Consider the following 12535-nt stretch of genomic DNA (forward strand, 5'->3'; position numbering starts at 1 on the left):
TGATCAGCTACTCCAGGAGTGCCCTGAGCATTTTGTCCAGATGGACAAGACAGACATAAGGACCTGGAGCGTATCCAGGAAAGAGCTGTGTGGGAAGGGGCTGGAGGCCCAGGAGCAGCTGAAGGAGCTGGAAAGGGGCTCAGCCTGAAGAAAAGGAGGTTCAGGGGGAACCTTGTGGCTCTGCACAACTCCCTGACAGGAGCGGACAGCCATGGGGGGTCAGGCTCTGCTCCCACAGAACAGGGACAGCAGGAGAGGAAATGGCCTCAAGTTACACCAAAGGAGGTTGAGCTTGGATATTTGGAAAAATTTCTTCACTGAAAGGGTTGTCCATCCCTGGAACAGGCTGCCCAAGGCACAGGTGAAGTCCCTGTCCCTAGAGGGATTTAAAAGCCACATGGATGTGAGACTTGGGGACGTGATTTAGTGGTGGCCTTGGCAGTGCAGGGAGAACGGCTGGAGTTGATCTTAGAGGGCTTTTCCAACTTAACTATTCAATGATTCTATGCAAAAGAGCTACAGAAAAGCAGCTTTAGTGGTCTAATTGTTAAAAAACACAAATGCAACTTCAGGTGACAAAGAGACACCTCACTGGAAAACTTTGAAAAACAGCAGCAAAATCATTTTCTAAGAAGATCACACGTTTTCCTAATGCACTGCAGCAGAAGCTCCCAGTACCCTTATCCCAAAAGCATTACTGTGCACTATCCCTACAATAACACTGGACAGGATGCAACTTTCACCATATTTTGTTCTTATCCAAGTTTAATTATTGAGTGGCTAATTTAACCACTGTCACCAATTAATTAGAATAAAAAAGCCAGAAGCAGAACTAGCACAATACAACAAAACAAGATTAAGCTCTACTGGAATCTTCTCTGAATATTTTTTAAAATTCCATGTCAACAGACATTTCCTTTTTGCAAATTGTTTGTGAGCAGTTGATGTCCCTATTAGAGAAACATCTGGAGTCTTTGTTTTTGAATTTACTTCTCAACATTTGAGACTGACCTTTCCATTTCTAAAGCAGGTTTCATCCAGATCTTTTTGGGAAAAAAAAAAACAACCACAACCCACTGCTGGTTTCCAAGTACTGCAGCTGCCAGCTCACTGTACCTCTGAAAGTCATCAAAACCCTGAACTATACTTCAGGAGGCCTCCTGAACACTGTGAATGTATCACAAACTCACAGAATGGCTTGGGTTGGAAGGGACCTTAAAGTCCATCCACTGCAACCCCTGCCATGGGCAGGGACACTTCCCACTAGCCCAGGCTGCTCCCAAGCCCTGTCCAACCTGGCCTTGGACACTTCCAGGAATCCAGGGGCAGCCACAGCTTCTCTGGGCACCCTGTGCCAGGGCCTCACCACCCTCCCAGCCAGGAATTCCTTCCCATTATCCCATCTAACACTCCCCTCTGGCATTGAGAAGCAATTCCCCCTTGTCCTGGTACACCTTGAAGGGTCTCTAAGGTCTCCCTGGAACTTTCTCCAGGTGAACAGCCCCAGCCTGGCTCCAGAGCAGAAGTGCTCAAGTCCACATCATGGAGACCTTCAAGTTTCTCATGCACCAACACCCCAAGTCCTCCTCAGGGCTGCTCTTGGATCCATTCTCTGCTTGGCCTCTATCTATTGTTGCAATTGCCCCAGTCCATGTGCAGGACCTGGCACTTGGCCTTACTGAAGCCCACGAGGCTCACAAGTTTGTCATGGAGAGTCCTTTCAGAATTCCCTTTCACAAGCCACCCACGTTCCTCCACACTTTTCTCTAATTAAGCACATCCCTTCTTCAAAACTCCTCATATATTCAACACGTCTCCACTTTTTAAAAATTCCTTTCTTCCTGTCCCAGCTAGACCCTTCCCACCTTATTTTCTGACCTTCCATAACACTCTGCTAACTTTTTTCCCCTCCAAAATCCCTTTATAATCATTTAATCCCATCAACTCACAACTCTTCTACTGTGTCTCATCCACAGCTCTCCTTTTGTGCATCTGTTCTTCCTCCCATCCCAGTCTTACCCTGCTGGAGTCAGACATGAGGAACCTGGAGGGAAAACATCCCAGCCAGGCTTCCTAAGCTTTAGAGAAATTCTATTGGATGTGGCATGACCCCAGCAAGAAGGAAATTAATCCCTTAAACACCAGACATTGGTTTGTGCAGGAAGAAAACACAGCAGCCCCTTTTTGACTAAACAGTACATAAATATAACAATTTCACCTCCCCACAGCTCTGTTATGACAGAAACCAGAATATCACGTTCAGTTTTGTTATTGCCCATTTTGTAAAGGATGTTCCAATCAGCAAGTACACGACACAGAGATTTGAGGGCTACAGGAAATGCCTGTGAGATTTTGTTCTTTTTTTTTTAAGCTCAGGCTATTTGTCCTATTTGATTACAACCTCTAAAAACCATTTGCCATGAAACAAATGAGAATATTGAAGTGTTATTTAATCTGGTAAGGAAGCTCACAAAATTAGCCATGACAAGAAACTGAGAAATACAAATGAGAAACGAGATATTTTTATACCGTTTTCAAATAGCTGAGGAAATCAACGCCTGAATTTGTCAAAAAGTGGTGGGATCTCAAACTTTTCATACCTCCAAGAATAGGTGGCATGAATTTTCCTCTGACAAATAAGTAATGAACTCAAAACACAATAACCACACAGAACTTGAGGATTTCGGTGTACAGTGAAATGATTTACACAAGCCAAAGGCCTTGGACTTTTTCTGTCTTGTCCTATAACCCAGGCTACATTCATTTCAGGTTTCATACGTCAAATACTGAGCAAAACAGGCCAAGGAAAATGGTTCAAGTGAATTCCACGAAAGCTCTCGGGGTTGTGTAGCCTTTGGCAGTAACCCCTGTCCTCTAGATTTCCATCTGGTAGTTGTCCATTTCTATTCATTTTTGACAGAAGCTAGAAAAATAAACAATTTGTTTCTGAAGCTCAAACACCAGGATCAGGCCTGAAATGTTCATTAGCAAGTCCTTGGAACCTTCCAGTGGGAGATGTCCCTGTCCATGGCAGCAGGACTGGAACTGGATGATCTTTAAGGTCCCTTCCAACCCAAAACATTCCGTGATAAATCTGGTTGTTCAGCCACACAAAATTATTTAACTCATGCTCTACTTGCTGAGCTGATTTTTTGGCTGATCATTCCTGCTTTTGAGAAATAAACCTTTCCCCTCCAGGAATCTTAACACTTCAAAGCTACCTCCAGCTCATATTTTCCCCATGTAAGCATTTCAAAAGTCCTCAGAACTTGAAGGTCTGAACTCTGTGGCTCTCACCTTATACTGCACTTCAACACAAGTACTTTAGTAGGGGCCTTTTTAAGGGCAACCATTGATGTATTTTTAAAAATATGGATGTTTGCAGAACTTACCTCTTTCTCGGTATCCCTGGATATACAGGTCCATTGGTTTTCCTTCACACTGTACGCCCAGAAGTCAGCCAGATCCTGAGTTCCATCCCAGCCACCAAACAAATAAACAGTTTCTATTAAAAAAAAAAGTTAATTTTATTTTAAACAGAGAATGTGTTTAAACAGGCTAATGCCTACAAAACATCTGTGACAAACTATTAGAAGAGAAATTTAAACTCTTTTTTTACTTAAAACACCACTCCTTTTTGAATGGAACTAGTCATCAAGACAAAAATGTGGTTTGGTTTAGTAATGGAAGATTTTAGGATTGATAGGCAGCCAATTCTCAGAGTCATTTTCTATTTCTACATTTACATAAGAGGCAATCAAACCCACAGCCTTCTGATTAAAATTCCAGACAGACAAATGAACAATATTTAACATTTTGGATCCTGTGCATGTAGTCTATCAATGACATCTCAGCCTGTGCCCTGTTTGGTGCAGGATTTATGTATCAATGAGGTTTCAGAGATAGGAGCAGCAAAGTTTTTCTGTCTAGTCCATCCCTTAGAAAAATCAACTAAAAAATCCACTTCAAGGGAAATGTCTTGCATAAAGTAACTTACCCGATGCCACAAAAGCCAGTGAGTAGAAGAGTCACAAATTTAAGTCAGTGTTTCAGGGCTGTCACCTCAAACCCACAACTGCTCTGTGTACAGCAAGTTCTAAGACTTCCTAGACTCTCTGATAAAACCAGATGAAGCCTTTGAAGAGGGGAAGTATTTAAGAAAGGAGTTTCTGTTCTGCCATGGGGAGATAACTAAACTGCTCCCATTATAGAAACAGCACTATCTGGTCTCAAATACTAAAAATACTTCATTTTTAGAGTGCATTAAAACATAACACAAAGCCAAGTCCAAGAAGAACAAGTTCCTCAAGACTTGCAGAGCTTTGAAAAACTCCTTTAAAATCTACAAACCACTTCTATTATGGAAGTAATGGCTAATTTTTAATCCAACGCCAATTAAAGTGTGGAGTTAGAGCGCGATTATAAAATGGGACTAGTCCCTGACCCTTACCTACCATCAGGATAGTGGTCATCACCATGGAAAGGTTACCCTGGTTCATTAACTTTAATTACCCTTCCTCCTGGACTCAGGGCTCCCTGTGTTCCCTGCAAAGAGCAGGTCCCTTTGTGCGCATAAATTCTCACAGCTCACAAAACCCACATTACCACAACAGCTTCATTGATAGCCGAGAAAAATAAAAGATTTGGCACCAGCTAAAAATCCTACTGGGGCCTTGCCAAAATGTCAGGCCTGCCTGGAAAGGCTTTGTTGGCTCACATGAAATTTAATAGCAAACCTGAATGACTCCGATGAAAACTCAGATTTTGGAAGTTACCTAACCCATGCTGACAGAATTAAATGTGAGCACTGAGAGAGGAGCACAAGCACCCAGCTGGTGCTGAGCATCCCCAGAGCAACACCCTGAACACAAGTGGACATGAACTCTGTGCCAGAACCATTTTTCATCATGAAGTAAAACTGTAGCTCAAATGAAAGAAGGGCTCCATCACTATCTAGAACCAATGAAAATTTTTTAGTTTCATGCCTGATTGCAGAAGTATATGCATATTTTAGAGGAAGGCTCCATGTTCTAAAAGCAGTATTTCTTAATGCATAAATGCATCTGTTGCTGGTAATGTCAAGTAAATAATTTTTTTTATAGTTCTCCTAAAATTTGCAATTGTTTTCCCATGGTATAAAGCAAAAAAATAGTTGTTTGGTGGTTTGTGGGATTGTTCTTGCTTGGTTGGGGTTGGGTTTGATTGTTTTTGTTTGGTTGGGTTTGAGTTTTTTGAGGATTTTTGGTTTTTTTTGAAGTCAGACTTCACTCCATTTCCCAACCAGCATCATTGCTTGTATTCTAGCTGTTAATTCACATTTTATGTGAGGGAGCTTTTTTCACCCTGCATGCAGAGACCCAGCCAGGAGAGATGTGCAAGGCCAACATTGAAAGAAGAGGACGGAGGCCACAAATCCCAGGCAGCAGCAGTGGGGCAGCTCAAGGGGAGCCCAGCAGTCCCACACCAATATAACTCTGGTAGCACTGGGGAACTCAAGGAGGAAAGGATCCTCCCTCTGCATCCAAGCAATATGGAACACAGCAAAATTGATGCTGCTTTATTAAAGCAAGTCTCGATTCAGCTTTAGGGGCAGAGCAGGAGAATTTTCAAACCTAGCTGCAAGGCAACAAGAAAAAACATGAAAGCAATTATATTTACCCAAAGCTTTTACCAGATACGTTTAGGAAGTCAAATTTCTCCTCCAGCATCCTCAGCTTATTTCCTCTACATTTATTTCTGAATACAAATTCAACACTCTGAATTAAATATGTTCTGTGAGTATTTCTAAACTGCTTGCTCAGTCAAAAATTTTTCTGTAATGTCTGAGTTCTTTTCTTCCTTTACTCTCTAGATGATTAAGGTGCCAGAGAAGTTGTCAAATTAGAGGATGTACATTCCCAACAATCAATATATTTCCTGTCAACCTCTCCTTAATTTCTATCTCTCAGAAAAGCAGCAAAGCAGCCCTCTCCAACCCATTAAATATCGAAATTCCAGGAGTGGTTTCAGTCCAGGTTCACACACATTCTCAAGGACAGTTCTCTAACTCCTGTTAACTCAATTTTCTCCACATTATGAAATCCTTGGTAGGATTCTGGTACAGGAGGTCTTCCTCAGTGAATACATTGCAGTCTTGGTGACATATTTAACTACATTCTTTGGTTAAGTTGTATCTATTTCCATGTTTCTACTAGAACAGTTCTCCATGGAATATAAAAGAATTGTGGATCTACAGCACTTCTGCAAGGTCCATCAGTCATCCCCAAATCCCTCACAGGAGGGCTAACTTCAGCAGAGACCGTGTTGCCCAGGGAATTATTCAGTTATACTTTGAGTATCTCAGAGGATGGACATTTCAGACTGGATTCCTGCTGCAATGACTGATTAACTTCATTACAATTTTTTCCCCCTAATATCTAATAGGATTTTCCCTTCCTGTCCTTTATCCTATCCCTCTGCTCCCCCAAAAATGAGCCTGGCTTTCTCCATATTCTCACCAGTAGCTGAAGACAGCTCTAGGATCCTCCTGTGAACCTTTTTTCTACCAGATGAACAAAACCAGCTCCCTGAGCATCTCCTCACACATCACACACTCCAGCCCTGACCACCTCGGTCCGTTCAGTTTGACACAATCCTTACTGTCCCAGAGAGCCCAAGTCAGGCACAGCACTCCAGATGTGCCCCCGAGTACCCAAAAGAGGAACATCACCCTCCCCTCTCCCTGCTGGCCCTAGTACAGCCCACCAGGAGAGAGTGGCCTTCAATGCCACAAGGACACATTGTCAATGCACATTCCGCTTCCAGCACCAGGCAAATCCTTCCATGCAGTCAGTCTCCAGCCTGTCCTGCACAGCTGTCACATCCCAGGGGCAGGATCAGAACCTCACAATGCTCCCCTGCAGCCCCTTGGGCTCCCCTGGACTCATGGTCCTGTTCCCCAGTTCATCAGCCACTGCCCTCCCAGCCAGCTGCCATCACACACTTGCTGGGGTTGTACTGGAGCATCACTGTCCCTAAAACTCTGAAGGATTCCTCTCAGAAATAAAAAAAAAAAATCAAGGCGTAAGACATCTCAAAAGCCTTCTACAAAAGGATGTCACTTCCCCAAGTAGCACCCACACCTTTAGTTACATGCCAGCAGTGCTGCCCACTTTGAGAGAAGCATTTAAGAGCACAAATATAAAACCAGCTCTAAATCTTCTTGAGGTATCATACCCCTTGGTTTTTGAGCCACAGTTCAGCTGGATAGAAGCTGGCTGAATACAGGGGTTTTTTTAAGGATAGGCATACAGTCTCAAATGTGAAAGCCCCATGAAGTTGAGTAACCTCCAGGATTCAGCAGCTGTTTGTGTTTCAGAGCTTAGAAGCCATCTGTGTTTTGTTTCTGAGATCCCTTCATCCTGTACACAAGTCTTGTCTTTAAATATCTTATGGATAGCAGTGTTTTCCTCAGGCAAAACAGAATCCTTCATGTCTGCTGCTCTCTCTTCGTCTTTTTCATCTTTCCATGCTGCTTTTGAACCAGCCTTGTCATTTCTGCTGTGCTGCCCACGTATACAATGGGCACGCTGGGCCCAGTGCTCTGAATCTCCCTCTGTTCCCAACCAACAGATCTGTCCTCATTTATCTAATGGAAGGAAGCAAACAGAATTCCTTCGGACGAAAGGAAAAGCAAAGTGATGTACAACCAAAATTACACAACAGTTGCACTTCAGTGAGAGAACAGAGGTACCACATCAATAAAGACAATTTCACTAATGCTTTCCCTCAAAAAACTGTTTCACTTGCCAAAGAGAAGAGAAATGGAGACAGAAGAAAAATCATCCTGGTTGCTTTGCTTTTATTTCTAAAGCACGCTCAAGGGAAAACTTCAACATTTAAGAAAGCCTGATATAACACCAAGTATCTTTTTTTTTAATAGAATGATTTCTACATGGTCCATATTTCTATTGTTAGCAAAACTATTACAAGGTTTTATGGACTGCACTGTCATTCACTGTGTCTGCCCTGTAAGAGCAGAAGAGATCAATTCCACCTTGCCTATGGAATTATAAACCACATCTCCAAACACAACACATATACTGTTCATAAGTACCGACATTACTCCTTAAAACTGGCTCTTGGCAATTCACTTACCCATTCCCTCTTTCTTCCAGAATAAGCACTGGAATTTTGAAACATGTGGCATATCTGACCCATAAAGAGCCCAGGAAGGGTAGACTCAAAGAGCTGTTAATAAGGAACCAGTGCCAAATGCTGATACCCTCATCCAAAACTGCATTAGGGTTCAATTTCGTGGGAACACTGTTCTGCACTAGAGCCTGTGTGTTACTGCCCCAGTATTTCCCCAGGGCCTGCAAAAACAGCTTCTCATGTCTGACATGCAGCACACAACACTGTGTACTTGTGTAGTTTTGAGGTTGGTTGGGGGATAATTTTGTTTTAATCTATGTACCTCTGTTGCAACTACTAAAATACTTCCCCTTCCTTGTAGAAAAGCAGAGAGAACTCTCCAGCCTCCCACACGGAGAGCTGCATGAGAAATGCACCTTGCAGGGAAAAGCAGGAATAACAGGAGCTTTCTGTTTTCATTTGCAGCCTAAAGCTTTAAAGTACCTAACAGCGGTTTCTGCTATAACTGTGAATTTCTCTTAGTTTGTTTCTGCACATACATATCAAATTCAACTTCCTAATTCTGCCATTCAGAGTCATTCCAATCTGAGTGTTAATGTGATTAAAATGATGGAGGATATTGTGGAAATCACTAACTTCCCATTTTTAATTTCTCTTTTTTCTTATATATAGGAAGATATCAGGCTGCATTCTCAGTTCTACATCCCACAATGCCTACGGCTCCATTTCAAAATGCTTCAAGAGCTTCCCAAAGCATCAGGAACACTGCACTTACTCAGTCAGCTGTGGCAGGTATTAAAAACAGGAGTGTCAGATGGAAATGAGCTCCAGCACAAGTTACTGGCTGCCAGCAGAGATGCTAAATTCTCTTTCAGTTACTTTCAGCCTACTCTAAGTGGAAGTTAAACCATGCTAAAAGGCAGCTGAGACCAAGTTAATCCATGCTCTACCTGAAACTGACAAAAACAGTCTCAGTGACTCCATGCATTAGCAGCAACTTAAGATCTACTTCAGCTACTCACCAATCCATATCCTCTATCTTAACACCAGCACGTGCATCCAGCAGGCTCAGTACTATTAAGTTAGAATTATTTTCCTAGTCAGTAATAAGTGGTTAAAATCTCCTTGAAGTTAATCAAAATGCCAAACCATACATAGTTCATATATAGCTACAGCAGGTCTGGCCATCAGAGATTAAAATCTGCTTCCAACACTTAAATCTACGTGATATAAAACTTGAGAATCTCCTTGTACATATGATTTTGCCGTTTGTTTCACTTCACTTCCAAAAGATTCAAGCTGAAGAAAATACTCATTTTTGAGAAGGACCTCACTCCTCAAGGAGTGCAAACTGAGATGATTTTTCTTCAGTTGCTAAAGTCTTCTTAAAAAACCCACTCAGCAGGTGTGTGAGTAAGGCAGGAGAGGATGTCTTTGAAGGGAAGAGAACACCACTGCTCCCTTTTCCATTAACACTGGATCTGTCCAAGGTTAGCCAGGGAGCTTTCCAGCCCCAGTCTGTAAAATGCATCCTGACATAACTGGCTAAATTCCCACCAGCTCATTAAACTCCACCTATATTCAAATGGAAAACTCCAGCAATCAGCAATGGGAAACAGCCCCAAGAACTTCCCCTGGCCTGTCATGAGCCAAATTAAATGGCAAAACTGATCATCTCAAAAACATTTCAGCTATTACAAGCCTCAGTGGACCTGGATGCAAAACTGACAGCAACTTCCCAAACAGCCCACAGGGAAACTCTGGGAAGGTATCCCACCACCTCTAAATAGAGCTACAGCAAGAAATGCCCACCATAACAGAGGGAAGGATATCCAGGACTCCACCTTGGTGGGTATTGTCCAGACACTGTTGTGCAAGTAAAACAAATAAAATAAAATGTATATATTATACGTAATAAAATAAATTGTAGATATTTGATAAATTTCTAATATACATGTTATATACATATGCATAAAATAAATATTAATATATAATAAATACACAAATATATTCAAAATATATGTATATAATAGATACAAAATCTATCACGAAATATTAAAAAATATATGGATGAGTTTCACTGCCTTGTTAAAGCAGAGTGAAACTGCAAAGGCAGAGCTGAAGACCTTACTGTTGCTGGAAAAGCAAGAGGAATGGAAAGGAAGGCTCACACTATCATGGATATTTTATTTTCAGGAGGTGTGCAGGACTATCATTTCCAAGTTGACACGGATCATGTTTCTTCCACGCTCTTGTGAAACACTCACTACTAATTCCCGAGGCCACTAGGGAGCGTTCCCAGCCTCTGCACAAACACAGCAAATCCTCCAGCAGCGTTTTGTTCTAATCAATCTCAAACCTCTCCCACCAAACGAAAGAAGTTTACTCTCCTACACCAAATAGCTCAAGTGCTTCCTCCAGAGCAGTAACTACTCTGAGCAAAAGCCAGAGGCTGCAGCTACTGCTGGATTTTTGCTTGTTCACTATGACTTAGCAAATTACTCTGGAAGGTCCTATCCTGTCACATGCTCTGTCTCCGTCCTGTGACCACAACAGATATGGCCATGGGCATTTTTTTTGCCAACTCCTTCAATGCCACTCTATTTTCCTATCCAATACCCACACCCCGATCTTGTTTCTCCCTTCCCAAGAAAAATCCTTTCCTTCATACAGCAAAGACTTGGGCAGATGCTTTCCTTATTTTAGTAACGACTGACGTAGCACAGAAATCTGATTAAATAACAGACGAAGATATAGAAAATTATGCAGAACAACAATCACTGGAACTGCTCCTGATACACCACCCCATTTTCTTTTCTCTGCAGGGTCTCTGAAACAGAGGCCGAGCCATTCATTAAACTGCTTAAGGAAACAGTTTTGCAAGAGATGTCGAAAGAATTATATCTAACAGGAGTTTCTTGCACACTGTGGGAATTAGAAGCCACTCCAACCAAAATACAAGGAATGTTTCAACACATCAGATCTATTGCTTGAGCACAGCCTGTAGCAGATAAGGGAAATTATCCCTAATTTCTCTTCTCTTGTTTGAATTCCTGCTCCAAGATGGTAGGAGGAACAAAAAATTAAAATCAATTGTTCTTGGTTTCTTAGTTAAGACAAGACAATGGCTAAGGCATAACACAGAATTATTAGGGAAGAAAGGGAAAGGCAGCTGGAATATAGATCCAGAGAGGAAACAGAGCATTTAATCCAACTACAAGAAAGCGTGATTTTTTTTTTCCTCAAAACATAACACAGTGTCTGAAGAAAAACACATTTGCATATTTATCTGGAAAACAACTGATTAAATAATTTAGTTAAGAAATGTAATAATTACTCACCTGTCTGCACATCTATAACCATCTGATGGCCACCTCTCATGCCTGGCCGACTGTCTTCCCCATCACCTTCAGAAAAAAAGGGAATGGAGTTTTCCATTGTAAAATTTTTAAACCAAAGAAAGATACAGCCTCAACATGGAAGCAGAGGAATTGAGTGACTCACCCTTCTTTAAACACTAGCACATCACTTCTTCCAGGTAATATTATTTTTGTGCATTATAAAAACTGTACAAAGTTTTATACTGAATTATGTGGTGACTGACAGTACAGAGAGAAGTGAACAGTGCAACTCCCAGTGCCTTGGGAAAGGAGCGTCAACGTTCCTGACGCACTTGGGGCACACAGAAGAGCTCTGAGTTGTCCTTGCAGCTCTCCAGCAGGGACAACACAGCCACCCTTTGGCTCCCCTTCCATCTCTCCCTACCTGAGAGCTGCCTGAGGGCTGAGCTGTGGGAACAGATACTCAAATGACAGGGAAATGAACCCCTGGGATGGCAGCAGGAGGTGATCTAGACACAGCACAGCCGTCTTTGTACCAACTATTCTCACTTCTAAGGGAATTCCACCTGCCCAATTAAAGCAGCTTTCCAACTACTTTATATATCTTAGGCATTCAGGACAGGTGACACAGATAACCTCTCCCAAGGGGCTTGGGGACTCTGCTCCACATTTGGCAATTGTCACCTTGGAGCCTACATTTGCTCTATGACAGTGATTTTTGTACTCTGCAGTTAAAGATGCTGCTACAAGTCTCCTCTCAAGGCAGACAGGAATGGAAAAGATTCTGCAGTTTGGATATACTGTGTAAGAGATCAAGACTTCAAAAGATACACCTCATTTAAAACACTCCCTGTTAAGATAATGTATTTATTTGCCAACTCTCCACTTTAAGTTGAAGCTACATCAACTCCTTGTGCTAAATCCAGTAACACAGGTAACTGTTCTGATGTTTAACCAATATTCTGGGATTTGTTACTAAACTGATGATCTATCCTTAAAGTTACCACTTGTATTCCTGCAGTGTTCCTTACTCAACCAGAGAGCAGGCTGAATTTCACTGA

At 42.0% G+C, this 12535-nt stretch overlaps 1 protein-coding gene across 3 annotated transcripts in view; it reads right to left on the reverse strand.

The window, feature by feature from the left end:
* LOC131573505 (muskelin) overlaps positions 1 to 12535 on the reverse strand; it is a 93140-nt gene that overhangs the window by 39979 nt on the left and 40626 nt on the right. For all 3 annotated transcript variants that reach the window (XM_058827513.1, XM_058827514.1, XM_058827515.1), the window contains 2 exons: positions 11475 to 11540; positions 3393 to 3505 (listed from right to left, as the gene is read on the reverse strand). In XM_058827513.1, the coding sequence (XP_058683496.1) occupies positions 3393 to 3505; positions 11475 to 11540 (179 nt within the window). The remainder of the gene's footprint in view (positions 1 to 3392; positions 3506 to 11474; positions 11541 to 12535) is intronic.

Source organism: Poecile atricapillus, chromosome Z, assembly GCF_030490865.1.
Source record: "Poecile atricapillus isolate bPoeAtr1 chromosome Z, bPoeAtr1.hap1, whole genome shotgun sequence".
In the NCBI taxonomy this organism is placed as follows: domain Eukaryota; kingdom Metazoa; phylum Chordata; class Aves; order Passeriformes; family Paridae; genus Poecile; species Poecile atricapillus.